Source organism: Pagrus major, chromosome 11 (assembly GCF_040436345.1).
Source record: "Pagrus major chromosome 11, Pma_NU_1.0".
NCBI classification, from domain to species: Eukaryota; Metazoa; Chordata; class Actinopteri; order Spariformes; family Sparidae; genus Pagrus; species Pagrus major.
Window position 1 is genome coordinate 23,980,479 of NC_133225.1, and position 20,798 is coordinate 24,001,276.

The window sequence follows — 20,798 nt, forward strand, 5'->3', positions numbered from 1 at the left end:
GTTTGGTGATCAAGGTCAGATTTCAGCTGTATTATTGCATGCTTGTATTTAAGTTAATTACACTACACGTGTTCTCTACCTAATTCTCTCCACATCATCATAGAATGACCTTTTGGTTGGCTCTATTACCACGTAGAAAATATATTGCAGCAAATTGAATCTGTGTTTACTGTGAGACTGACCTTTACGTGATTTGATAAAACTTCATGTTTGTTGCGCAGTGGGAGGCTCTTGCTAATGATGTCATTTCCTGTGCCTGTGTCAGAGTTTGATGGAGAGCTGGTCGGATGACAGCTGGAACTGTTGTCATAACCGGAGGAATACTGGCCACAGTGATACTTCTGTGTATCATAGCTGTGCTCTGTTACTGTAGACTCCAGGTATGCCTCTTTGTGTGTGTGTGTTTGAACAACTATTAAATCCTGCTTCAGTATTTATCTTATAGTTATACATCAACATCGGCCATCAAATATCTGAAAAAAATCATTTAATGCAGGCAGTAAGAAATGTTCCTTGAAAAGGAAGAGGAATGCATGGAATAATAAAGGTGATTTATCTGGTTCTGGTGTGCAATGTTAGACAAGTGGACTGCTTCTCAAAACCTGGTGCTTACATTACCCACAATGCAACTTAGCCACAAAGTGACATCATCTGAGGCAATTTATCAGATTACATGCAGCTTCCTCTGCAGTCACAAAAGGCTTTGTAATACTTTTTTCACAAATGCAGAAGTACTCCTCAAGACCTGTAAACACAATTTAATGTGTAGTGTGTAAAATTGGTGGTGGTGGTGGAGTTACCCTTTAATGGGTGCCATCATCTCAAAAAAAAAAATGGACATAGTAAAGCAAGACATTTTAGTATCAAGAGAACAGTGTTTGAGAGTACTTAGTTCTTGAAGCATATGGATTGTATTGTAAAATGTGAACTGATCTCAGATTTATTCATTTGTTTTAATAAAATAACACTCAGTCGTATGCAGCCTGCTTATGTTACAAAACTGTGCTGAAAACTGTTTGACATGTAATGGACTTCTCTCTCTCTGTAGTACTACTGCTGTAAGAAGAATGGGTCTGACAGCGCCTCCATCTCTCAGCAACACTTTGCCTGCAACGCCTGCAGTGTCACCGGCCTGGACGGGTCGATCGTCACCCCACTGTCCATGTCCCCACCGGAGCCGCCTCGATCCTCTGACCCAGCCAAACCCACAGGGGGGCAACGCAGTTACTGCCCCACCTGCTCGCCCTATGACTCGCCCTTCTACATCCGTACCACTGATGAGATGCGAAACGGTGGTGAGCGCATCACCTACATGCCCACATACTATGAGAACCAGGCGCTGGCAATGCCGCTGCCCGCCATCCGAGGCTCCCTGCTGAGGGAGACCCAGCGAGGACGGCCTCCCGAATTTTACACCAACACCCGAGCCATCAGCACCGAGGTGTGACCACCACAAAAACCCACCACCCATACACACAGAGACGCTCCTCTCCTCACTTACACACACACACACATACACACACACACACACCAGCACCACCACTAACAAGACCACAACAATAATTTTGACACCTTCTGCACCTGCCAGTTAGGGTCTGCTGGATAAAGGCCTGCTGGTTGTGAAGGTTGCATTATCACATTTATTAAGGGTCTGGGGTTTGGGGGGGATTAAGTGAGGAATTTCTCTAAATGACAAGCTGGGATCACTTCCAAACGTAGTTTCTCACTTTATACCCTTAAATTTTATGTTTTCATGTTCACAAAGATAGTAATTCTGTAATTGACCGTAGATAAAAGTATAGCTGTAAGGTTTTTGTCCCTTTATGCTCCCACGTGAAAGGTATGGGTGTAAACTTGTGAACTGTCTGTTGACTGTTACTGTGTCTTTACTGACTGAGGGCTATCTTCAATAAATTGTGGTTTTCCCTTGCGACACACCATCCTAATGACTGCCAGAAAGGCAAAAAATGAGTCTGATGAAGTAATAAATACAAAGCAATTGAAAAAGGGCATAACAAAAGGAAAAGTCAACATCCCCTCTGCAGTTTTCTGGATCTCTGGAAGCATGCTTGAGTCACAGGAAAGGTGGAGGAGAGCGAACGACTGGAGCTATCTCTATGCAAGCCGGCAAACTACTGCAGCTCTTCATCTCTGGTCATCTCCTTTCAGCAGCTGTCTCATCTGGAGGAAAATGAGGGAATATTGTAAGCACGATACACACACAGTGAGATATTACGAGGCTGCAAATGTAGATAAACATACAAGCATTTAAAACAGGATCATGGATACGGTAGTTCAAAGCCTCTCGGGTTGCCCCTGCTTACTACCTGAGGTGTAAACCTGTGAACGGGCAAGGACGTCTAAGCCCTTGAACACAACAGTGGCAAGCTTGGAATGAATGAGAGAGGGAATTTCTCTTTTGACAGTGATGCAAAAAGTTTAAAATGTAAATAATAACCAGAAAGCAATGAACGCATCTCTTGATCCCACTGTGTTATTGACGTAAAGAGATGCACCCTGGGATTTGAACATGATGTATTTTGAACGAGGGAGTGTGATTTACTAGTTTGTGCTATTTTGTCGACACACTCCTCCTATACTCCTGTACTACTCTCATGTTGGATCTTTAAAATGCAAATAACCATGTCATTTATTTTCAAGTTGTTTTTCATATTGTGAGAAAGTCAGAGTGCATATTTATGTGACTGAAAACTGTTTCACAGAGCCCATTTTCTTACATGCTTGCCACTCACAATAATACTTCCTGTGATATTTATCTTTATGTTTCTGTACAGCAGGATTCTGGAGAATATTGGATAATTCAGCAAGATTTTTGGACAGGCTATTATCGCTGTTATCACTCAAGCATTAAGCAAAAAGGCACTTCCCAACCTCTTCTCAGCAGCACATATAATTAGAATCCATTGATCAGCTGCTACTTCATTTATTTTTGTATTAATTTCTCATTAAGGGTACACAGTATGAGCTCTCAAGAGCATTCTACACCTGAATTGTGGGTTTTCTCTGGATTAACTTGAAAGTGCAAAAAAATGTATAGAAGACTGGTAAAATGAAATTTCGTCACCTAAGTTTGACAGGTTTGATTTTTTGGAAAACTGGTGAAATCTGTCCAGAAAAGTCTAAGCTGGGATCTCTGAAGGGGTTCAGTGAAATACAACCAGTGTTTCTTCATGTTGTTTTTCCATTCCAACAGATAAGAATCCATTGTCACTGTTTATTTGGGTATTGTATTAACTATATATTTTACTACTTACTTAACTAGTTATCTTTGAAAACAGAAAAAAAAGCTTTTTAGAAATGTGGTTAAAACAGATATCGTACCTGACAAATACAGAAACAGTAATATTTGACAGTGTTAACTTTTGACAATTAAACATTTGTAATGGCTTGAAATGGCTCTTTGTGTGATAATTGACAGGACTCCACACACGCACACAGACACACACACATTATTCCTTCAATTTGGAATACTTCTGACGGATAACTGTCCTCATATTTATTTCATAAAGTTTTTTAAGAGAAAGTAAACCATGCTCATGAGCTCTGGAGGCGGCATGAACTTTGATCCACAGCTAATGATTGTCATGTGGCAAACAACCACTACCACGTGCTGAAAATACATTTTCAGAACAAGGCATTCATTTATCTTTCTTTAAGAATCCCACTTTGGGTCAAACAATTGCCTTGATAGCTTTCATAAGTTTTGATATTTTCACAATTTGATCATCCTTTATAGAGCAAAATAAAACCTTATCTTTACAAAGTTCAAAAACTGATTGTATGTGTGCATAATTATACACCGATAAGGAAAATCTGAACTGCTAAAAATTCTACATTCCTAAACAGAAAATATTATCCAGTGGATGTGAAAATGCAAGCTGCAGGACTACCGCGCATGCGTGACTTTAACTCTAACATTCCAAACCGGAAGGCGTGTCACTAAACTCCCGAGTGATTCATCTGATTAAACATATACGATCTTCGTTGCAACTCTTCTGACAGCTAGCGAGCAACTCCACAACGATCTAAACAAGTAAGTTGACAGCTCTTTTATCAACATATATGAGCGTTTCAGAGTAATGTTTACACACGTTGAGAAGAGAAATGTGCCTTTCCTTCTTCGCTCCCGTCATTTTTGCTCCGGAGCCGGGCGGGGTGTTGCTGAGAGAGGTCGCTCCTTCAAATAGTGGTCCAACTGTTTTGGACTTCGAGCTGGTTAGCGTTAGCCAAACTTAGCTTTAGTTAGCTCGCAGCACTAGCCTGGCACACATAGGTACTTCCTGTTTAACCTGCACTCATCTGTCCCGACAGCTGGCACCTGGTCTGCGGGTGTTGCTTGTGACTAACCCCTGTTGTTATAACCGCGGTGAAGAAAATGCTGTGGTGACGGATGAGTTAGTTCGCCGTTAGCTAATCTTGTCATGCCTGTCTTTCTCTCTGTGTTGTTGGCATTAGCTAGCTGATGTGAGAGGAGACTAGCCGCTTTACTAGTCTGCTGTTTATGTGTTTCTGTAAAAAAAAAAAAAAGGCCTTTCAGACATAACACCTGGCTAATTTCATTTAACCTACTAAATGTCGGCTAAACAGCTGTTTAAAGAGAGGCTGCCATACTAAGCTAGCCTACTGCTGATGCTGTTAGGACTGTGATGTGTCTCCATCCAGGCCTGCAGACACCAGTGAGAGCAGCAATGACAGTTTACTGCAGTAATTAATGTGAAAATCGAACCTAACAGAGAATAAAGCAGCATTGAATTGAGAGTGTTGGACCACTAAGGCATAATCACAAACACTAACAACTGTCTCCTCTGCTGAAAATCAGATCATCAACATCTGAGTTAATGAAGCCATCAGGTGACTTTTTGAAACTGAGCATTAGTGTCTTCTGTTGTACATATTCCAGTCAATCAAGTTTAATATGAAAGCAGCTGACTTACAGCTGTGTGGTAGAAAATGTACCCATACCTCAGTCACATCACTGCGGCTGCTGTCATGGTGTCACAGCATTTGTTTCACTGTCTGTGGATCAGCTCCAGGATCTTTCTCTGGATGACATCACTACAGTCAGTGTTTTTGCTTCTAACCTGAAGGAGAGACTTGAGACTTCACATTCATAAACCATGATTGAAGCAGTGACATTAAATATATATACGTATATATATATATATATATATATATATATATATATATATATATATATATATATATATATGTATATATATATATATATAGATGTGTGTGTTCTTGACTTGAAATGGATAATATCTGACAGTAATTTGTGGTAAGAGACAGGCTATAATCTGATATGAAGTACAGTGGGATCACTGGTATACTGTGAGAAAAGAGACGGCAAGTAGTGTCTAAATTGTTTGTTCAAAATTCATTTAACCCTAAAAGCAAAGTATTTTTGCAGTTTCAAGAATTTGTCTGCTCCATTAAACCGTTTAAACAGACATGAACTAATATTCTCTGTGGCTGTTGCATAATTGTTTATCTCTCCTAGTAATTAATTGAGCTCCACAATTTTATGGTTGTTGGTTGAAGTCCCAAATTCTTGATGGGGAATAGTAGCATTATTTTTGTAATTTTGTAAAACATCCAGGTCTGGCTCGTAAATTTGCTTGTTCTTTTAGTCCTTATGCAAGCGACTATCTACTTATTTTGGGTTTGACTTTGTTTTAAAATGCTCAAGCTGTTCTGGTTGCTTTTTATGGTATTTTTAGACTAAAGTTGTTAATGTTGAACTGCAATGATTAATCGACTGAGCAGTTTGTCAATAGAAAAATCATCTGCAACTATTTTGAATCAGTTTGAATCCGAATGATTCCTGTTTTGAGCCCGTCATATGTGAAGATATTCTGCAGTTTTATGCAGTTTTATATTATTGTAAACTTAACATCTTTTAGTTTTTGGACTATTAGACTTAACATTTCAAGACTGTGAGAAACTGGAATGAATATCTTTCACTTTTTTTGACAGATTTTCTAGACTTATGACTAATGGATAATAAGGTTAAATGCAGTCTAAGCCTAAATTGATGCTGTGTAAAATGACAGAGAAATACTGGTAATAATATGAACTGTGAACGTACGGAGCTTGATGGCTGGCAGTAGATTTTGGCTGTTCGAATGAACAGGAATAAACAGGTGTCTGATGTAGGCCAGGCTTTAGTATTGGCACGAAACCAAAGTGGCCTTTTGTTGTGTGTCTTGACGGAGAGGTGTTTCTGTGTCATGAAGGAGCTACTTTAATAATAGGTACAATTACACAGCCAGACAGAAAACCAACAAGTATATCAGGATGAATAAACTTACACATACATGAATTCATCAGATTTACAGCAATGAATAGTTTATAGTCTTGTATGTCGTGTTTTTGCTGTGTTGTACAGTTTGTTAAACAGGCTGTCGCAACAGTGTACTTTCTTCACTGTGGCAGTCACACATTTGAATCTGCTGTTCTATAACCAGACAACAAACAGATGAGACCAGATATATTATTTGACTATGAAAATAACTCCTAATGGGAAGTGACCCAGTGACGAGTGTCGTCTGAAAGCACAGACTCTGTTGTGTTCACCGAAAAGTCTCAAAACAGGTTTCAGTCGCAGCTGCAAAAGAGGCAGAACTGTAACTGTTTCTCTCTGTGGAGTTATGTGGAAAAAAAGGGCTGCAACTAACAAATATTTACATCATTGATTATTATTATTATTATTATTATTATTATTATTATTATTATTATTATTTGTTCATCACAATTTCTGAGAGCCAAAATAAAACATAAACTATTAATTGATAATCAAAATTTTTGGCGATTTATTTTCTTTAAACTAATTGTTGCTGCTCTCGATGGAAGCTTTTTCACAGAGGGGTTTCCAAGAACATTAACACATACAGAGAAATTAACTCCCAACCCTGACAGGGCTAATGTCACAACCTAATCCCAGTGTACTCACTCATCCAGACACCAAAGACACCATTAAGAAATTGCCAGTAATTAGCCTGTTTTGTAAACTGTGATTTGATTGCCTCACGGTAAGAGATGGTGTACAGTGGCAAGCAGAAAATAAACGATAATTTTCTAGTTGATAATGTCTTAAAGAGTTGGTAAAATGAGACCAGCCTAACCCTAATGGTGTTATTACTGTTTATACTCATTGAACAGGTTTTCCATGCTGCGATGACTGGTCTGTTCAGTGTGCCAGTCAGTCAGTGAATAAGACACAGGAAAGCTGCAGTTAGCAGGTTGGGCAGCCTTAGCTGTGTTCTTCACAGGAAGGCCAGTCACGTCATAAATAGGGCTGCAACTAAAGATTATTGTTATTATCAGTTGATTATTTTCACATTAATCCGTTTAGTGTTTAGTCATTAAAATATCAAGAAATTCTGTACAATGCTTGTCACAATTTTCCAGAGCCCAGTGTGACTTAAACCCAAAGACTCATCATTTACTATAATAAATGACAAGGAAAAGCAGCAGATTCTTGCATTTGAGAACCTGGAACCAGAAAAGGTTTGACATTTTTGCTTGAAAGATGACATGAATGATGAAGTGATTATCAAAATAGTTTGCATCAAATTTTATACAAATAATTGGTTATTTGTTTAGTCTTTAAAATGCTCATGACAATTTCCCAGAGCCCAAAGCGATGTCTTCAAATTACTTTGTTTGTCCAACCAATAATCAAAAACCCCTGAGACTCTTCATTTACCGTCATAACTGACAAAGAAAAGCAGCAAATTCTTATATTTAAGAAGCTGTAACCAACAAATGTTTGACATTTTTTCTCAAAAAACGATTCATTGATTATCAAAATAGTTAGTTTTGATCGACAAATAAATTAATCGACTGATTGCAGCTCGAGTCATAAAGCAGATGGAGTTAGACTGAGGCACGAATCGGACATCTAGCCATCATGGTCTACTCCCAGAGAGAAGACACCAAGCCGGATACCATCGCTTATCAATTGCTGAAGAATCAGTGGTCAAAAGGAAATGCTGCTGAATCATCATCTTTTTCTTTATGGATTTTTTTATTAATGCATCTTTTACTGAGTCATGTGTTAAAATTAAATCAAACACAAGATGATGGATTTTGGGTTGTTTCAACTAATTAAGATTACTGCTCTGACTCCTATGACATTAGGATGACTATGACTCCTTTTACTGTATTCATGTTTGTCTGTTGACATTGTTGTAACAGCAACACACACCCTCACAGACGTAATGTGTCTGGTTAGCCCGGTGCCTGTGGGTGTTGTTCAGCCTGTCTACACCGCTGGGCACTCACAGTTTCCATACAGGCAGTGGTTGGGTAGCAAGAATTGCAGCTGGGATTGTACTGGAGGGGCAGGCCGTTAATGACTGGGTGCAAAATTGCTGCTGTAGCTACAGTTTGAGTTACGGTCAGAGAGGAAGTGACTGTCAGGCCACATAAGGGAAGCAAGAGTTAGAGAGGTTCGACACAGTGTAATTCCAATAAATATTGTTGTTTATATGTAATAACCAAGTTTGAAATGAACAAATGGCAACCCACAGATGTCACTAAAATGTGTTATTTGATGGAGTCACTTATTTTCTTTATTGTGATAAAATGCTTTGGCTACAGTCTGTTTGTTTCTGATTTTCTGTTGCAGGTAAAAAATACACTTTATCACATGCAGTTTGAGTTGACCTTTTTCTTACACAAAATACTGTTTCATAATGAAATCCTGTACCAATCTCTTTGTGTGTGTAAGAGGGAGATTATGGGATGTTCTGTACTTGCCGAGTCAACATTAAGTAATTATAATTAATAGCCAGTTCGATGTGGCTGCAGTGTGTTTACAAAATACTTCAGATTAAGTCTGACTGTAGAAGAAGAGACATGAGATCCAAACATAATAACTTCCCAACTTGCCCTGTTGTATTTGCTTTTCTGCTTCACGCAGCGCTGTGTAATTGAATAAGTGTGATTGGAGCACATGACCTTGTTGCTTTCTTTCCTGTATGTCTGTGTGCGTTTGCAGATGTGGGTATTTTGCTAGCGTTTAGTGTGTATGAATGCCTTTTGTATGCATGTAATTAAGTCACTGTGTGTGTGAATGAATGAGCCCGTCATGCATTTGTTCTCAACTATGTGTGTTTCCCGTGTGTGTTTGTGTGTGTACGTGTTTGAATGTATCTGTGCTCCTCCACGGCATCGTCACAAAGCTGTTCGGTGGCTGCTTGTGTTGTAAAAAATGTATACATAATCTCACTGTGATGATTTTGTTAGGAATCCCTTTTGCAACACCTTTAGTAATACTGCACACTATATTTGAGACCTTTAAATAAAAGTGTTGTCATATTAAAATTAAAATTGTGAATTGATTCAAATCAATCGTTAAAAGATGTAGAAGTTGGTCCACTATGGACACATCTAGGGCTGCAAGTAACTAGCAAGTAAGATTAATTTCATTAGAGATTAATCTGCTTCAAATGTTTAGTCTATTAATGTCAGAAAATATAAAAAAATGCCCATCTCATGTGATGTCTTAAAGTCTCTTGCTTTGTCTGACCAACAATCCAAAACACAAAGAAATTCAGTTTACAATTATATGAAACTGAGAAAAGCAGAAAATTGTCTCACAAAGTTAAGCAATTTTGCTACAAAAAACGAAAGAAATGTATCATCGATTAACTATAATAATACTATCATAATTGTCAATTTATTTTTCTCTCTCTTTATTTTAAACAGTACTTTAGAGCGGTTACAAAAAGATCTCTTAATTATATGTGTGTTGTTTTATCTATCAAAGCTTGCTTACAGCCAGGCTTTAGCTTGCTTTGCTTGAGGACCTGTTTGTTTGTATTGTAGTCCAGCTCATCAGCGGCCAACAGGATGTAACATGCAGAGACAATGGGCTGATACAGATGTGCAGACAGACTTTGTCAGTGCTTGTCTTTTGTTGCTGTGCTTGTAATCACACATCTACAGACAGCTAATGTAATTGCTAGCTGAGTTAGATGTAGATCACAGAAAAAAACAACAGCAATCACAAAGCATTTATGAGTGTTTACAGATAATGCTCCCATAGTAGATACAAGATGCCCATTAAAGACAAAATGTTAGATGTAACAATGTCAACTAAACTTCTGTAGAACTGTAGACTGTAGACTGTAGTAGAAGAATTCTAGATATTGCATTTCTTTAATGTTCAAAGTTCTGCATCAAAAGCACGATGAAGATAGAACCAAAAATTCAGCTGCCAGCTTTGGCGTGTCAGACACTGTGACACACTGACAGAGTGATCTGAAAGACGCTAATCACACCCTAGGCGCTGAAAACATTTTAAGGAATTGCACAACATCAGATGGTGGTCAGGTTTACAAATTGTGGTATCATTAACTCAACGATGACGGGATGCTTAGAATTACTTTGCCCGGTCTTGCACAGTAACAACACAGCATACTGTACCTTAACTGTGACCTAATTTGTTTATTAGTTTAATAGATCTCAGAAAGATCTGCCTACTTTGCGTATTGAAATCACTCTGGATCACTTATACACCTTTTCAACCAAGGCGGTTCAGGAGCTGGTCTGGAGCCAGTGCCTACTCTGGAACCAGTTCTGTGCATTTTGACAGCCAAAAATGTGCTCCTCTGTGAGGGAAATGGTTCTAGGGTGGCATCAACACTTTTCTGGTCTAGAACAAAGAACCGCTTATATCAGGGGCTGGGTTATTGTGATCATGGACCAATTAGAACTGCTTATGAACGCCTTTTTAAAAAAAACAGAGATAGTGTAGCGTGCTCTGTCTCATCCACGAGAATAAACAAAAGATTTCAACTATTTTTACTAATCGAAACAACAGTGATCAGAGTATAAGTCATGTTTGGATGCCAATGTAGGCATACAAAGCCAGGAGAAACACTTATAAAGAGTCAACGTGGTCATATTTGCTCGTTCCATAGTTGTTTCGAACAATGCTGGGAAATTGGAGACATATACAGTGACTGAATGATGTGACACTACAGTGACTCTCATGTCAGTGGAAAAGTAAACCAGTTCTTAAAAAGTTCACATGTTGAACAAACTTTGAACTAGCACCAGCACCAGCACCAGCACCAGCCTTGAACCAGCCCTTGGTTCAGTTTGGTCGAAAAGGCGTATTAGATAATTTTGTAACTCTGTTATTGACAAAGTTTTACAAATAAGATTATCCCCCTGCTCATCTATCATTCAAATGTCTCCAAAGCAAATAGTTTTAGTTATGTTGCCTAGAATGCTCAATGAAAACACCTTATCAAACACCTAATTCAACGCAAATCCATTTGTTGTGCATGCAGGCTGCCGTCCTACAGAGCTGGACGGACACGAGGGAAGGGGAGAGTATAACCCTGGTCTCCCCAGCCAACTCTGAGTGAACCAGCCAGCCATGGATGACACCTCCTCACTTGGAAAAGTCAGCAGCTCTACAGAGTCGGTGGCCACCGTCACCAGTGAGGAGTTTGTTCTTGTTCAGTCCAGTGCTGCCGGATCACCGCAAGGCTCTGGGGGCAAACCAAGACTCAAGGTCAGCCTCACCCATCACCCTCTTACTAATTCAACAAATGTATTACTGGCTTTAGCTAGAGCTGGTGTGGTAGATTAGATCATAAATGGATGTGTCTGTACCTGGATTTTGTTGTGTCATTGCAACTCAAGAAAGCGTCTTGACTGCAAATGGAAACAAGGTGATTAACTCAGTCCAAGAAGCTCCACTCTGTCTTTATCTATCTTTATGTATCCTCATCTTCATCCTGTTTTATCTTTCCTCATCCCTCATTTTTCTCTCTTTTCCTCTCTCCCTCAGATGTCTTGGAATGGGAGTGAGCAGCTAGAGAAAGCTATGGAGGAGGTGTTGGACGATGATGATGAGGTGAAGGTGGAGAAGAGCAGTGTGGAAAAGATGGAGAAGCATAGCGACCCAGAGACCCGAGTCTTGGAGCCCGGACCTGCAGGTAAAGACTCTGGTTTTAGGTCCATTTATAGTCATTGTGTCCATATGCAGGTAGTTACAATCTGTCTGTTTCTTCCGGTTAGCAAAATTTTCATTTTTACTTACTTACTACTTGGCAGCATACACACTGCAGCTTCACATTTCAAATGTTATTGGATTTAACTGGTTAAACCAGAATGCACCAGTGTCTCTGTGACAGCATATGCAGTTTGTCATATTTTAGTGAGCCTTGATCACGTAGCATTCAGCATGTGGGACAGTGAATCACAACAAATGGAATACTTGATGGACCAGTTCAGCCAAAAGGCTTGAGCCATAATGGAAAACAAACATAGCAAATAAAAGTGCATTTTTTTCCAAGGCAAGGCTGGTATCTGAACTCTGACGTTGACTTAACTGCTCTGTGTATCAGCAAGGACAGGTTAGCCCAGACAGCTCAACAAACATCACTGCAAAAACAACACGCTAACATTGGTCAATAAACTGTGACTCTGTTTGGCTCAGTGGTATGGTTACAACTAACAGGTTTTAATCCCTCTGGGGCCCCTGGTTTAATGTCCTGGTCTTGCTTTTAATATTGAAAATATCTTGACAAACATCTACTGTGTTACTCTGGAGTGTGGTTGAAGCCCACTCTTTCAGCTTCCGCCCTTCAAACACTACTCAAGTGTAGCACAAAGGAGGATGTGTGTGTGCGACACTGTTACCTTTCCAGTAAGTCTTCTCACTTTCAGGTGAAATGAAACATGAAATGAATAAAAGTGATACCATGTGTGAAAGAGGAAGGAAGCATTTGCTTGTCTCTCGCTCTTCAGACCTCCAGTGGAAGTAACTATATTGTTAATAATGGAGTCAGTAGTGCAACAAGCTGCAAGAAATCAAGGTGTGTCAAAACTTTTGTACAGCACCATATCATTTTAAAAAAAAATACTGTATGTGTTTTAAAAACGGCCCTGAATGGTGAATGTAGGGAAACAAAGCAGGTTAAAATTAGATCGTTGGAAAACCACCTGCTCATGTGACTGCCTCATCAAATTTGAATAACTGAAATTATTGATTTTTGGGTGCATGAAAATAATAATGACTTTTAATTCATATGTGCCTTAGGTAGGTCAGTCATTAAAGTAAATACAAAGAAAATACATTTTTAAAATTCAACACCGTTTTACATTAGGACTGCATGTCTTTAATTACCCAGTCAGTTGCTTCAGTGATGCCAGTGTTTTGTGCTGCATTATGCTGAGTGAACTTACAGGAAATGGTTAGAATTAGCACCAGTCAGCAGTGAATGTCCAGCTGCAGCTCTCATTGTTGTGCTTCCTGTTTGCAAAGTGTGAAAGTACAAGGTCAAAGGTCATTACAGAGAAGACCCTGCAACTTCCTGTGCGGTTCTTTCTCACCTTCTGCTTATCTTTGCTCCTTCTCTGTTGTGTTCTAGTCTGTTTCTCTCTCCTCTTAAATTCAACAGTCTGTTGTAGAGATGTTAGACTACAAGATGTGAAAATTCAGGAAATTTTAAGTTCTTGAGTTGTCTGTCCACAGAATCATTTCCAGCACCATCCAGTCCAACAGTTCTGGAGGAAGACAGCGTCCAGTTCAACAAGCTGTCCTACCTGGGCTGCACCTGGGTCAAAGCCCCCCGCAATGAGACAGAGGCACAGAAGGCCATGGCCACCCTGCGGGCTGAGAGTGCTATCCCCATCCCCATCACCCTGCATGTCCCCTGTGGACCAGATGGCTCTGTCAGGTCAGCCACATAGTAACACAGGAAGGGTTGCCTATTGTAACACAGTAGTCATGGATTGATGGGCATGTTTTGAAACTAATGAAACAGAAACCAGTGATACTGTAACTATGTTAGAGGTACATAAAAAGGTAAGACTCATACTGCATCACTAATTGTTTGGTTAAGGCAGCTGTATATAGAAGCTAGGAGATCAACCAAGACCAGATCATCTTAAGAGATATGCTTGTTAAATATACCCATCACATCTGATGCCTGTTAGGGAGAAGTGAATTTATAGATGAAGTGGCGATTACATGAGTTGAGCAACTTTTCAACTGTCCTGAGTCATGACATGTTAAGATGAAATGTTTAGACACACCAGAGAAAATGAGACATGGCTTTTTTCAGACCATGCAGAAAATGTTAACATTTGCATGACGTGGATGCCTTAACTCTTACTTAAATGCAAGCTTGGCTGAATATAAAGTTTAATGTCATCTATAGAAGTAGACTTTTACACTATGTAACTTAGTTTAAGTTAAAAAATGTAAGATGTTTGCTCTATATAGAAATAGGTGTTCTAGAAAATGAAGTAGTAAGTATTAAATATTGGCAAAAAAAAACTAGTTCATCTAAAGGCTATTAACAAATTAAAATTTTGTAACTTTAATTTACCTTTACACTGACTTTTAAGTCTAGAACAAAATAATAATTTTGAGATATAAAATAAAATGTCTCTCTGCAGGATTGTGGACCAGGCCTCAGGTACAGAGATCGCCTCATTTCCCATCTACAAGGTGTTGTTCTGTGCTCGTGGACAGGAGGGTTCGGTTGAAAGTGACTGCTTCTCCTTCACCGAGAGTTACCGGAGCTCCGAGGACTTCCAGATTCACGTCTTCTCCTGCCAAATCAAAGAGGCCGTGAGTTACATCCATGTACTGCACATTACAGTTTTCACACTAGATCTAAGCTGTGTGGACCAGAACCCCACGAGATGACAGATGTTCAGTAAATTGTAAGACTTTTTGTTCTGCATTTATGTTAAAACATGGCAAATAATAAACGCATGCATATGTTATTTCTTGTACTGAGAGTCTCTAAAAAAACAGTGAAAACAAAAGATGTAATTTGATGACGTCATGAAGTAGCGTGGGATAATGGGAGTGGTTGTCTTCATGTTACACTACCACCATTACCGATGAAATTGACAACTTTCTTCTGGGTAACCACATGAAACGCACTGTAACCTTAAATAAAATCACAGATTTCTCTGGGTTTGAAAATTGTTGGAAACATTAATGACAATGTAAGTACACAATTAAACACAATTTACAACAAAAGTCTAGTTGTTTAAAGACATTTAAATGTAGAAGTGCATATATTCTATCTTTTAAGAGAGCTGTTTGGAGCAGGAAGTACTGTAGTTAGTACTGACACTGGTACACCAGCTGAGGGCACTGTTGTCTTATAGTGTATTTTCTTAATAATCTCTGTTCTAATCTTGGGTTTATTACTCTCCTTTTATTTCCATGTTCTAACCATTTCTATTTGTTTATATTGATTCTGTTTACTCATTTCCATATAAATCCTTTTTGCTTGATCTTAAATTCCTATTTTTATTGTATTCATTTCTCCTTCCAACCTCCAGATTACATTGCATTACATTATATTACATTTATATCACATTTACTTAGCTGACACCTTTTATCCAAAGTGGCCTACAGTTAGTGCATTCAGTGATGTGGACACAACCCAAGAAAATCAAGAATCCTGCAACCAAATCTTTCCCGAGCTCTTCTCTTTATGTCCATAAAACTCCTGTTTTTCTTTCCCTTTTCCATCCAGGTCAGTCGTATCCTGTACAGTTTCTCCACAGCCTTTAGGCGTTCTTCACGGCCAGCAGACATCAGGGACACGGCACTGTCCAGTCCACCTGACAGCGACCTCTACACTTTCACAGTCACATTGGAGATCAAAGAGGACGATGGCAAGGGCAACTACAGGTACTTGGTGCACACGTACAAACACATGCAGATACACACACTTCAGTTAATAATACGTGTCTGAGTACAATGGGTCCATACATTTACAAGAAGTATGTTACCTTCATATCTTTTATACTACTGTGTGTGTTTCTTATCAGCTCAGGACTGTTGGTATGACAGATAAGTTGGTAGTCGGAGAGCTTTATGTGCTGCCGCAGTACTGTTTTATCTCACTGTTATTGTTCATCTGTAAACAGCATAAAGCTTATCGACACAGTAAGACAATTTTTCCATTCTCACAAGCCATCAAATTTCGAGTGCTTTTGAGAATTGTTTTCATTTTCTGTTCTCCTTCTGAAAAAAAAAATGGCACTATAGCTGTTCTGAAAGCACGTCACATATAAAACACTCAAAAGACCTAAGAGAAGGTAGGTCGTTTTAACTGGGTTAGTCATACTGGTGATTAATCTCTTTAGCAAAGAAATTGACACTAAGACAGACAGAACAGTAGCATAAAACAAATTACATTCAAAATACCATTAAAATACATCAAAGAATCACAGTAAAACAGTATTCAGATTTAAAATGGAATCACATCCCTATGATTATGTGTAATAACCCTTCCTCTCTCCTCTTCCTCTCCTCAGTCCAGTGCCTAAGGACAGAGATAAGTTCTACTTCAAGCTGCGACAGAGCGTTCAGAAGAAGGTCGTGGTTTCAGTTCAACAAATGTGCAACAAAGAGCTTGGCATTGAGAGGTGAGTATCACTAAATAAAATGATTATGCATGACATTCTTCTTGGGCTTGGGGTTGCAATGAGGTCTTATACTGCATTTATTCCCCACCTTTTTTTTTATCTTATCTACCGAGTAGTTTAACTTTATTCAGTTGGAGTTGGCTTTCAAAAGTAAGGAATTTTCGACCCTCAAATCTCCAAATTTCTATCCTTCCTTCTGCTTATGTTTTACTTTTCGGGGTTTGATTTTCTACATGACTGGTTTCACCTAATATACTTTAAAAAGAGGGTTTGCCTTTTACACTATCTTGGTGCTGCACCACCAGAGTTTGGAAGGCAGATGTCTCGCCAGGACAAATGAGCTGAACTAAAGGAGGTAATGATGTTCAGCTCAAAAACACAGCTCTAAACATGCTGGGTATGCACACAGCATACAGAATCTATTGTCATAAACTGCATTATGGTAAATTATACAATGCCTTTCCAGATGAACGTACCAGCATGCTGTGTATGGCTTGATTTCACAAAGACAGTGCACAAACTGTGTGGTCAAAATACTGCAGAGAAAGCAATAGCAACAAAAAAAGCCACCCAAATAGAGCATAATATAAATAACACCCCAAAAGAGGAAAACTGGTGTACTTAAATCACTTTCGACTTCCTGCAGTCTCTCTCATTTTTATATTTTAATATGCTTGAGCAGCAAGTCGGCACCAAAGAAGTAGGTCATCATCATCACTCCCCCTCCTCTTATTCACTCCCTCTCCTCCCATTCAGAGACAGACACCTGCCCTCTCCTTTATTTTAAGTGTATGTGAAAACTTCTATTGTGCCCAGAACTGAGCCTGTCTGAGGTGTTCAGCCCATGTTTGACAACACTTTATTTAACTGACATCAATTTTAGTAATCGCCACAGACTTAATGGTGAAATTTTTTGAAATATGGTTTTAGTTCTGTGGATGCAGCACATTATGTTTTGTTATAATGCAGCTTATTTGCTTATTTTGCAGCAAAATGATGCCTTGCTTTGAACTAAAAAAGTATTTTACCTCTTTCTTTTCACACTTACAAATGATGCCTCTTTTACAAGACCCATACTTTTTTAAACTCAATGTGAGCCATCCTGGGTTAGTGCCGGGTTAATTGTAAATGTGTACTTATGTAAACTGAGGTACCTGTGCTGACCACTTGGTGGCACCTCCAACCTAAAGCTGAGAGGACTTTACTAAAACAAGTGATTATGTTGGCTTCGTCTGATGAACTGAAAACAACATAAGCCACGCTGCTTTAGTACACTGTAGATTGGATGGAGGACTTCATGGACTTACTGTTGATGGAACAGACAGCTTTAGCCACCTTAGAATTTTGTATTGTTATTTGATTATTATTTATTTACTTATATTTAAATCAGACCAATGTGACAAACTGGCTCTTGAAGTCTTTTTTAGAGTGTCAGCCTAATGCCCTGAAAAATTATAAGGCCAAAAAATATTTTTTTTTATGAACGTAATCTGGCAATTTGAGTTGTTTCCATATTCCAGTTTCCTTTTCCTCCCAACTCATTTGACTCACTCTGCCAGTGAATGCAGACTGTAACTCTGCAGTGGAATTAGTGATTATCGATTTGTTGTTTTACCTCCTGTGTTCTTCCTTCTAGGTGTTTTGGGATGCTGCTGAGTCCAGGACAGAAAGTCTGCAATAGCGACATGCATCTACTAGACATGGTGAGCAGAACACACCTTAGCCTCATCAAATAACATAGCAGGCTTTTTTTTAAAAATTTTTTTTAGCATATCAAGAGTTGACAGACCTGCAGGTTAATAATCTATACACCCACCAATAATTGGCGCAAGTATTGCACTTCATTCCTGTTTTTCTCAATTTTCCTTTCCCACTTTATATATGGAAACTGATTTTGTGTACTTGTTCAACATGTTCCATCTGTATTTATATTCAATATTATAAATTTTAAACAACCCCAGAAGTATTGCAGTTTACTTAACAAGATTTTTTAAAAGTACGTAAGCAATGCATTAATACCTACACAGGAGTCGATGGGAAAGAGCTCAGATGGAAAGGCCTATGTGATCACAGGAACATGGAACCCCAACCTGGCGGCCTTCCAGCTGCTGAATGAAGACACACCTAAAGGTGAGGCCAATTATTGTCCCCCAAACTTTTAAGCCACACAGGTTCCAGTTTTATCTATAATCATAATTGTTGAAACATTTTAAGTCTGCATCTGCACGCCAAGGTAGGCTAGCAACTTAATGGCTTTAATACTTAAAAATGAAGTTACAACCATGCATAAAGACATGTTGGTAAAAGGTTTTGATGCTGAGTTAAACTTTAGTTCTCAACTAATTCTCTTAACCTGACGCATCAGATGGTTTGCTACACAGAACCATGTGGGAAGGCATAGCTAGAGACTGAAAAAGGGCATGCAGTTGACTTGGCAAGTCATTTGAAGAACCAATCTGATCAGCAGTAAGAGAACGCTAACACCAGCAGAGCTAGTTGGTAAATCAAACTCTTACCGAAGTCAGTCAGGAGAAGACCGAAAACGTATTTTCCATTGAGAAAAGCCTTCAGTATTGTTCTTTACTCATCTTTCAATGAAATAAACTCTCCAGTTCTGACATAACTGATACTAACAGCATATGTGCTTACCCCATGATGAGACTCCATTGTTGTTTACAAACAAACAGTCGCTTCTCTAGCCGGTCATCACACCTAAACTATGGGTGTAGCTGCAAGTAGTACCTCAATGGAAGCAAATCATGTGTGTTTGGCCACAGCGCATAGCTTGAAGCCTGGCTTGATGGATTTGCAAGATCACATGATTACATGATCTTGTGAGTCCAGCTGCTTTGTGAGTTAATAATTCTAGTGCACATGACAGCAATTTGTTCCCTGTTTTTTGAGTAAATGCGCATTTTGGCTGCATTTATGATCTGTGTTAAACAGAACCCACCCACCAGTGCCTGGTTACTGGTTGTTCACACACATATAATTATTTCCATACATTATTGTCACAAATGTGATGTGGGACTGCACAAAGCTCAAGGTCATGTCTGGGAAATCTGCAGTGCTTGCACTGGAGGTTGAATGTGATAATTGCCTTCATCGATTCTCCAGCATAACATACACTCGTACCTGGCCCTGCGACCCATTGTTTGTCAAAGCTCTGCATGTTTTCATGCATTGAAACATGAACAAATCATGTCAACCAACAGAGCTGTGGACCAAGTTTGTGAGATACAGAATTGAAAGCAGCGTTTTGATGAAATTATTTTTATGCAGTTTATTTTGCAGTCCTGTCTGGCATTCTTACAGTTATGCAGGTCTCATAGTCTTTGTTCCTCTTATTGGCTCTCTTTTTATTTTCATGATGATGCTTGTCATAACACAGTTGATAACACAGGCCATGATGGAAACAAGCACAGGGCTTACAGGATTTCAGGATGGCCCTTTTTGCGCCCTTGTGTGCTTACTGTATGTACTATTGTATTAAAAACACTGAGGACATTTAATGTATATTTATTATTCATTAGAGAAAGAGGGAGGCTTTATTGATTTGGTCATAATTTTTTTTCTGAATGTTAACATTGAGACCTGACTTGAAAAACAAAATAAAATAAAGTATTCATGAATTAGGTACACACAATATCGAAAACAAACATAAAAGGTACTATTTTGAATTGCTGCCTGAAAAGTATGTGTGTGCTCAAAAATCTGAGTGTGCTTGGATCAGCTTATTGGAGTTGAAGAGTTGAGACCAGTGTTGTCTTTTTGAAAGGGAAGCATTTACATGTGTTCAGACCGGAGCCCACACCGTCTATCCAGGCTTCAGACTGAGAGCTTGCCACACCAAATCCATTACAGCTAACAAATTGGACTACTTGGCAACTTGCTGACCTGAAGGCTCTGAGAGTTTGACTTGAAGGTGGATGGCAGAGCTGTCAAAGCTGTCTACCTTGTGGGAGGCAGTATAGAGTTTGACTAGCTAGCTAGCACGCACACACTTGCACACGCACTTTCACGTGAATCCGTCCACATCATTACTGGCAGATACAAGTCAGAAGTGCTCAGAAGGAGTTGATACATTGTCAAATTACACCTAAAGTTGAATTATTTACAAAAGGAAAATGTCAGTTCATGCCAGTACTTGAAAGTGACTTGTTCTCATACATTATCATGCATTTTGTTGTGATGTTGGTGGTGACTTTCAAAGCAGAAGTTATGAAACAGTTGACGTCCCTCTGGGTTCACTGCTCAGGGTCAAAATTCTTGTTGAGCAGTTTCTCGCTGAGCAATTTATTTTGTTAATGGATCAATGATTAAATCATTCAAGCTCTGGGGATAAAACT

At 39.0% G+C, this 20,798-nt stretch overlaps 2 protein-coding genes across 2 annotated transcripts in view; both read left to right on the forward strand.

Annotated features, from left to right (window-relative positions):
• Window positions 1–287: 287 nt before the first annotated feature.
• Window positions 288–1,447, forward strand: fam163ab (family with sequence similarity 163 member Ab). The gene is made up of 2 exons (XM_073475761.1): window positions 288–380; window positions 1,049–1,447. The coding sequence occupies exons 1-2, from the start codon at window positions 288–290 to the stop codon at window positions 1,445–1,447; spliced, it is 492 nt and encodes a 163-aa protein (XP_073331862.1).
• Window positions 1,448–3,994: 2,547 nt separating this feature from the next.
• Window positions 3,995–20,798, forward strand: part of rabgap1l (RAB GTPase activating protein 1-like) — a 122,710-nt gene continuing 105,906 nt past the window's right edge. Inside the window, exons 1-9 of the mRNA XM_073475758.1 lie at window positions 3,995–4,054; window positions 11,328–11,554; window positions 11,834–11,981; window positions 13,523–13,727; window positions 14,452–14,626; window positions 15,552–15,709; window positions 16,339–16,449; window positions 18,086–18,152; window positions 18,477–18,579. Of these exons, the coding sequence (XP_073331859.1) occupies window positions 11,417–11,554; window positions 11,834–11,981; window positions 13,523–13,727; window positions 14,452–14,626; window positions 15,552–15,709; window positions 16,339–16,449; window positions 18,086–18,152; window positions 18,477–18,579 (1,105 nt within the window). The 5' untranslated portion in view covers window positions 3,995–4,054; window positions 11,328–11,416. The remainder of the gene's footprint in view (window positions 4,055–11,327; window positions 11,555–11,833; window positions 11,982–13,522; window positions 13,728–14,451; window positions 14,627–15,551; window positions 15,710–16,338; window positions 16,450–18,085; window positions 18,153–18,476; window positions 18,580–20,798) is intronic.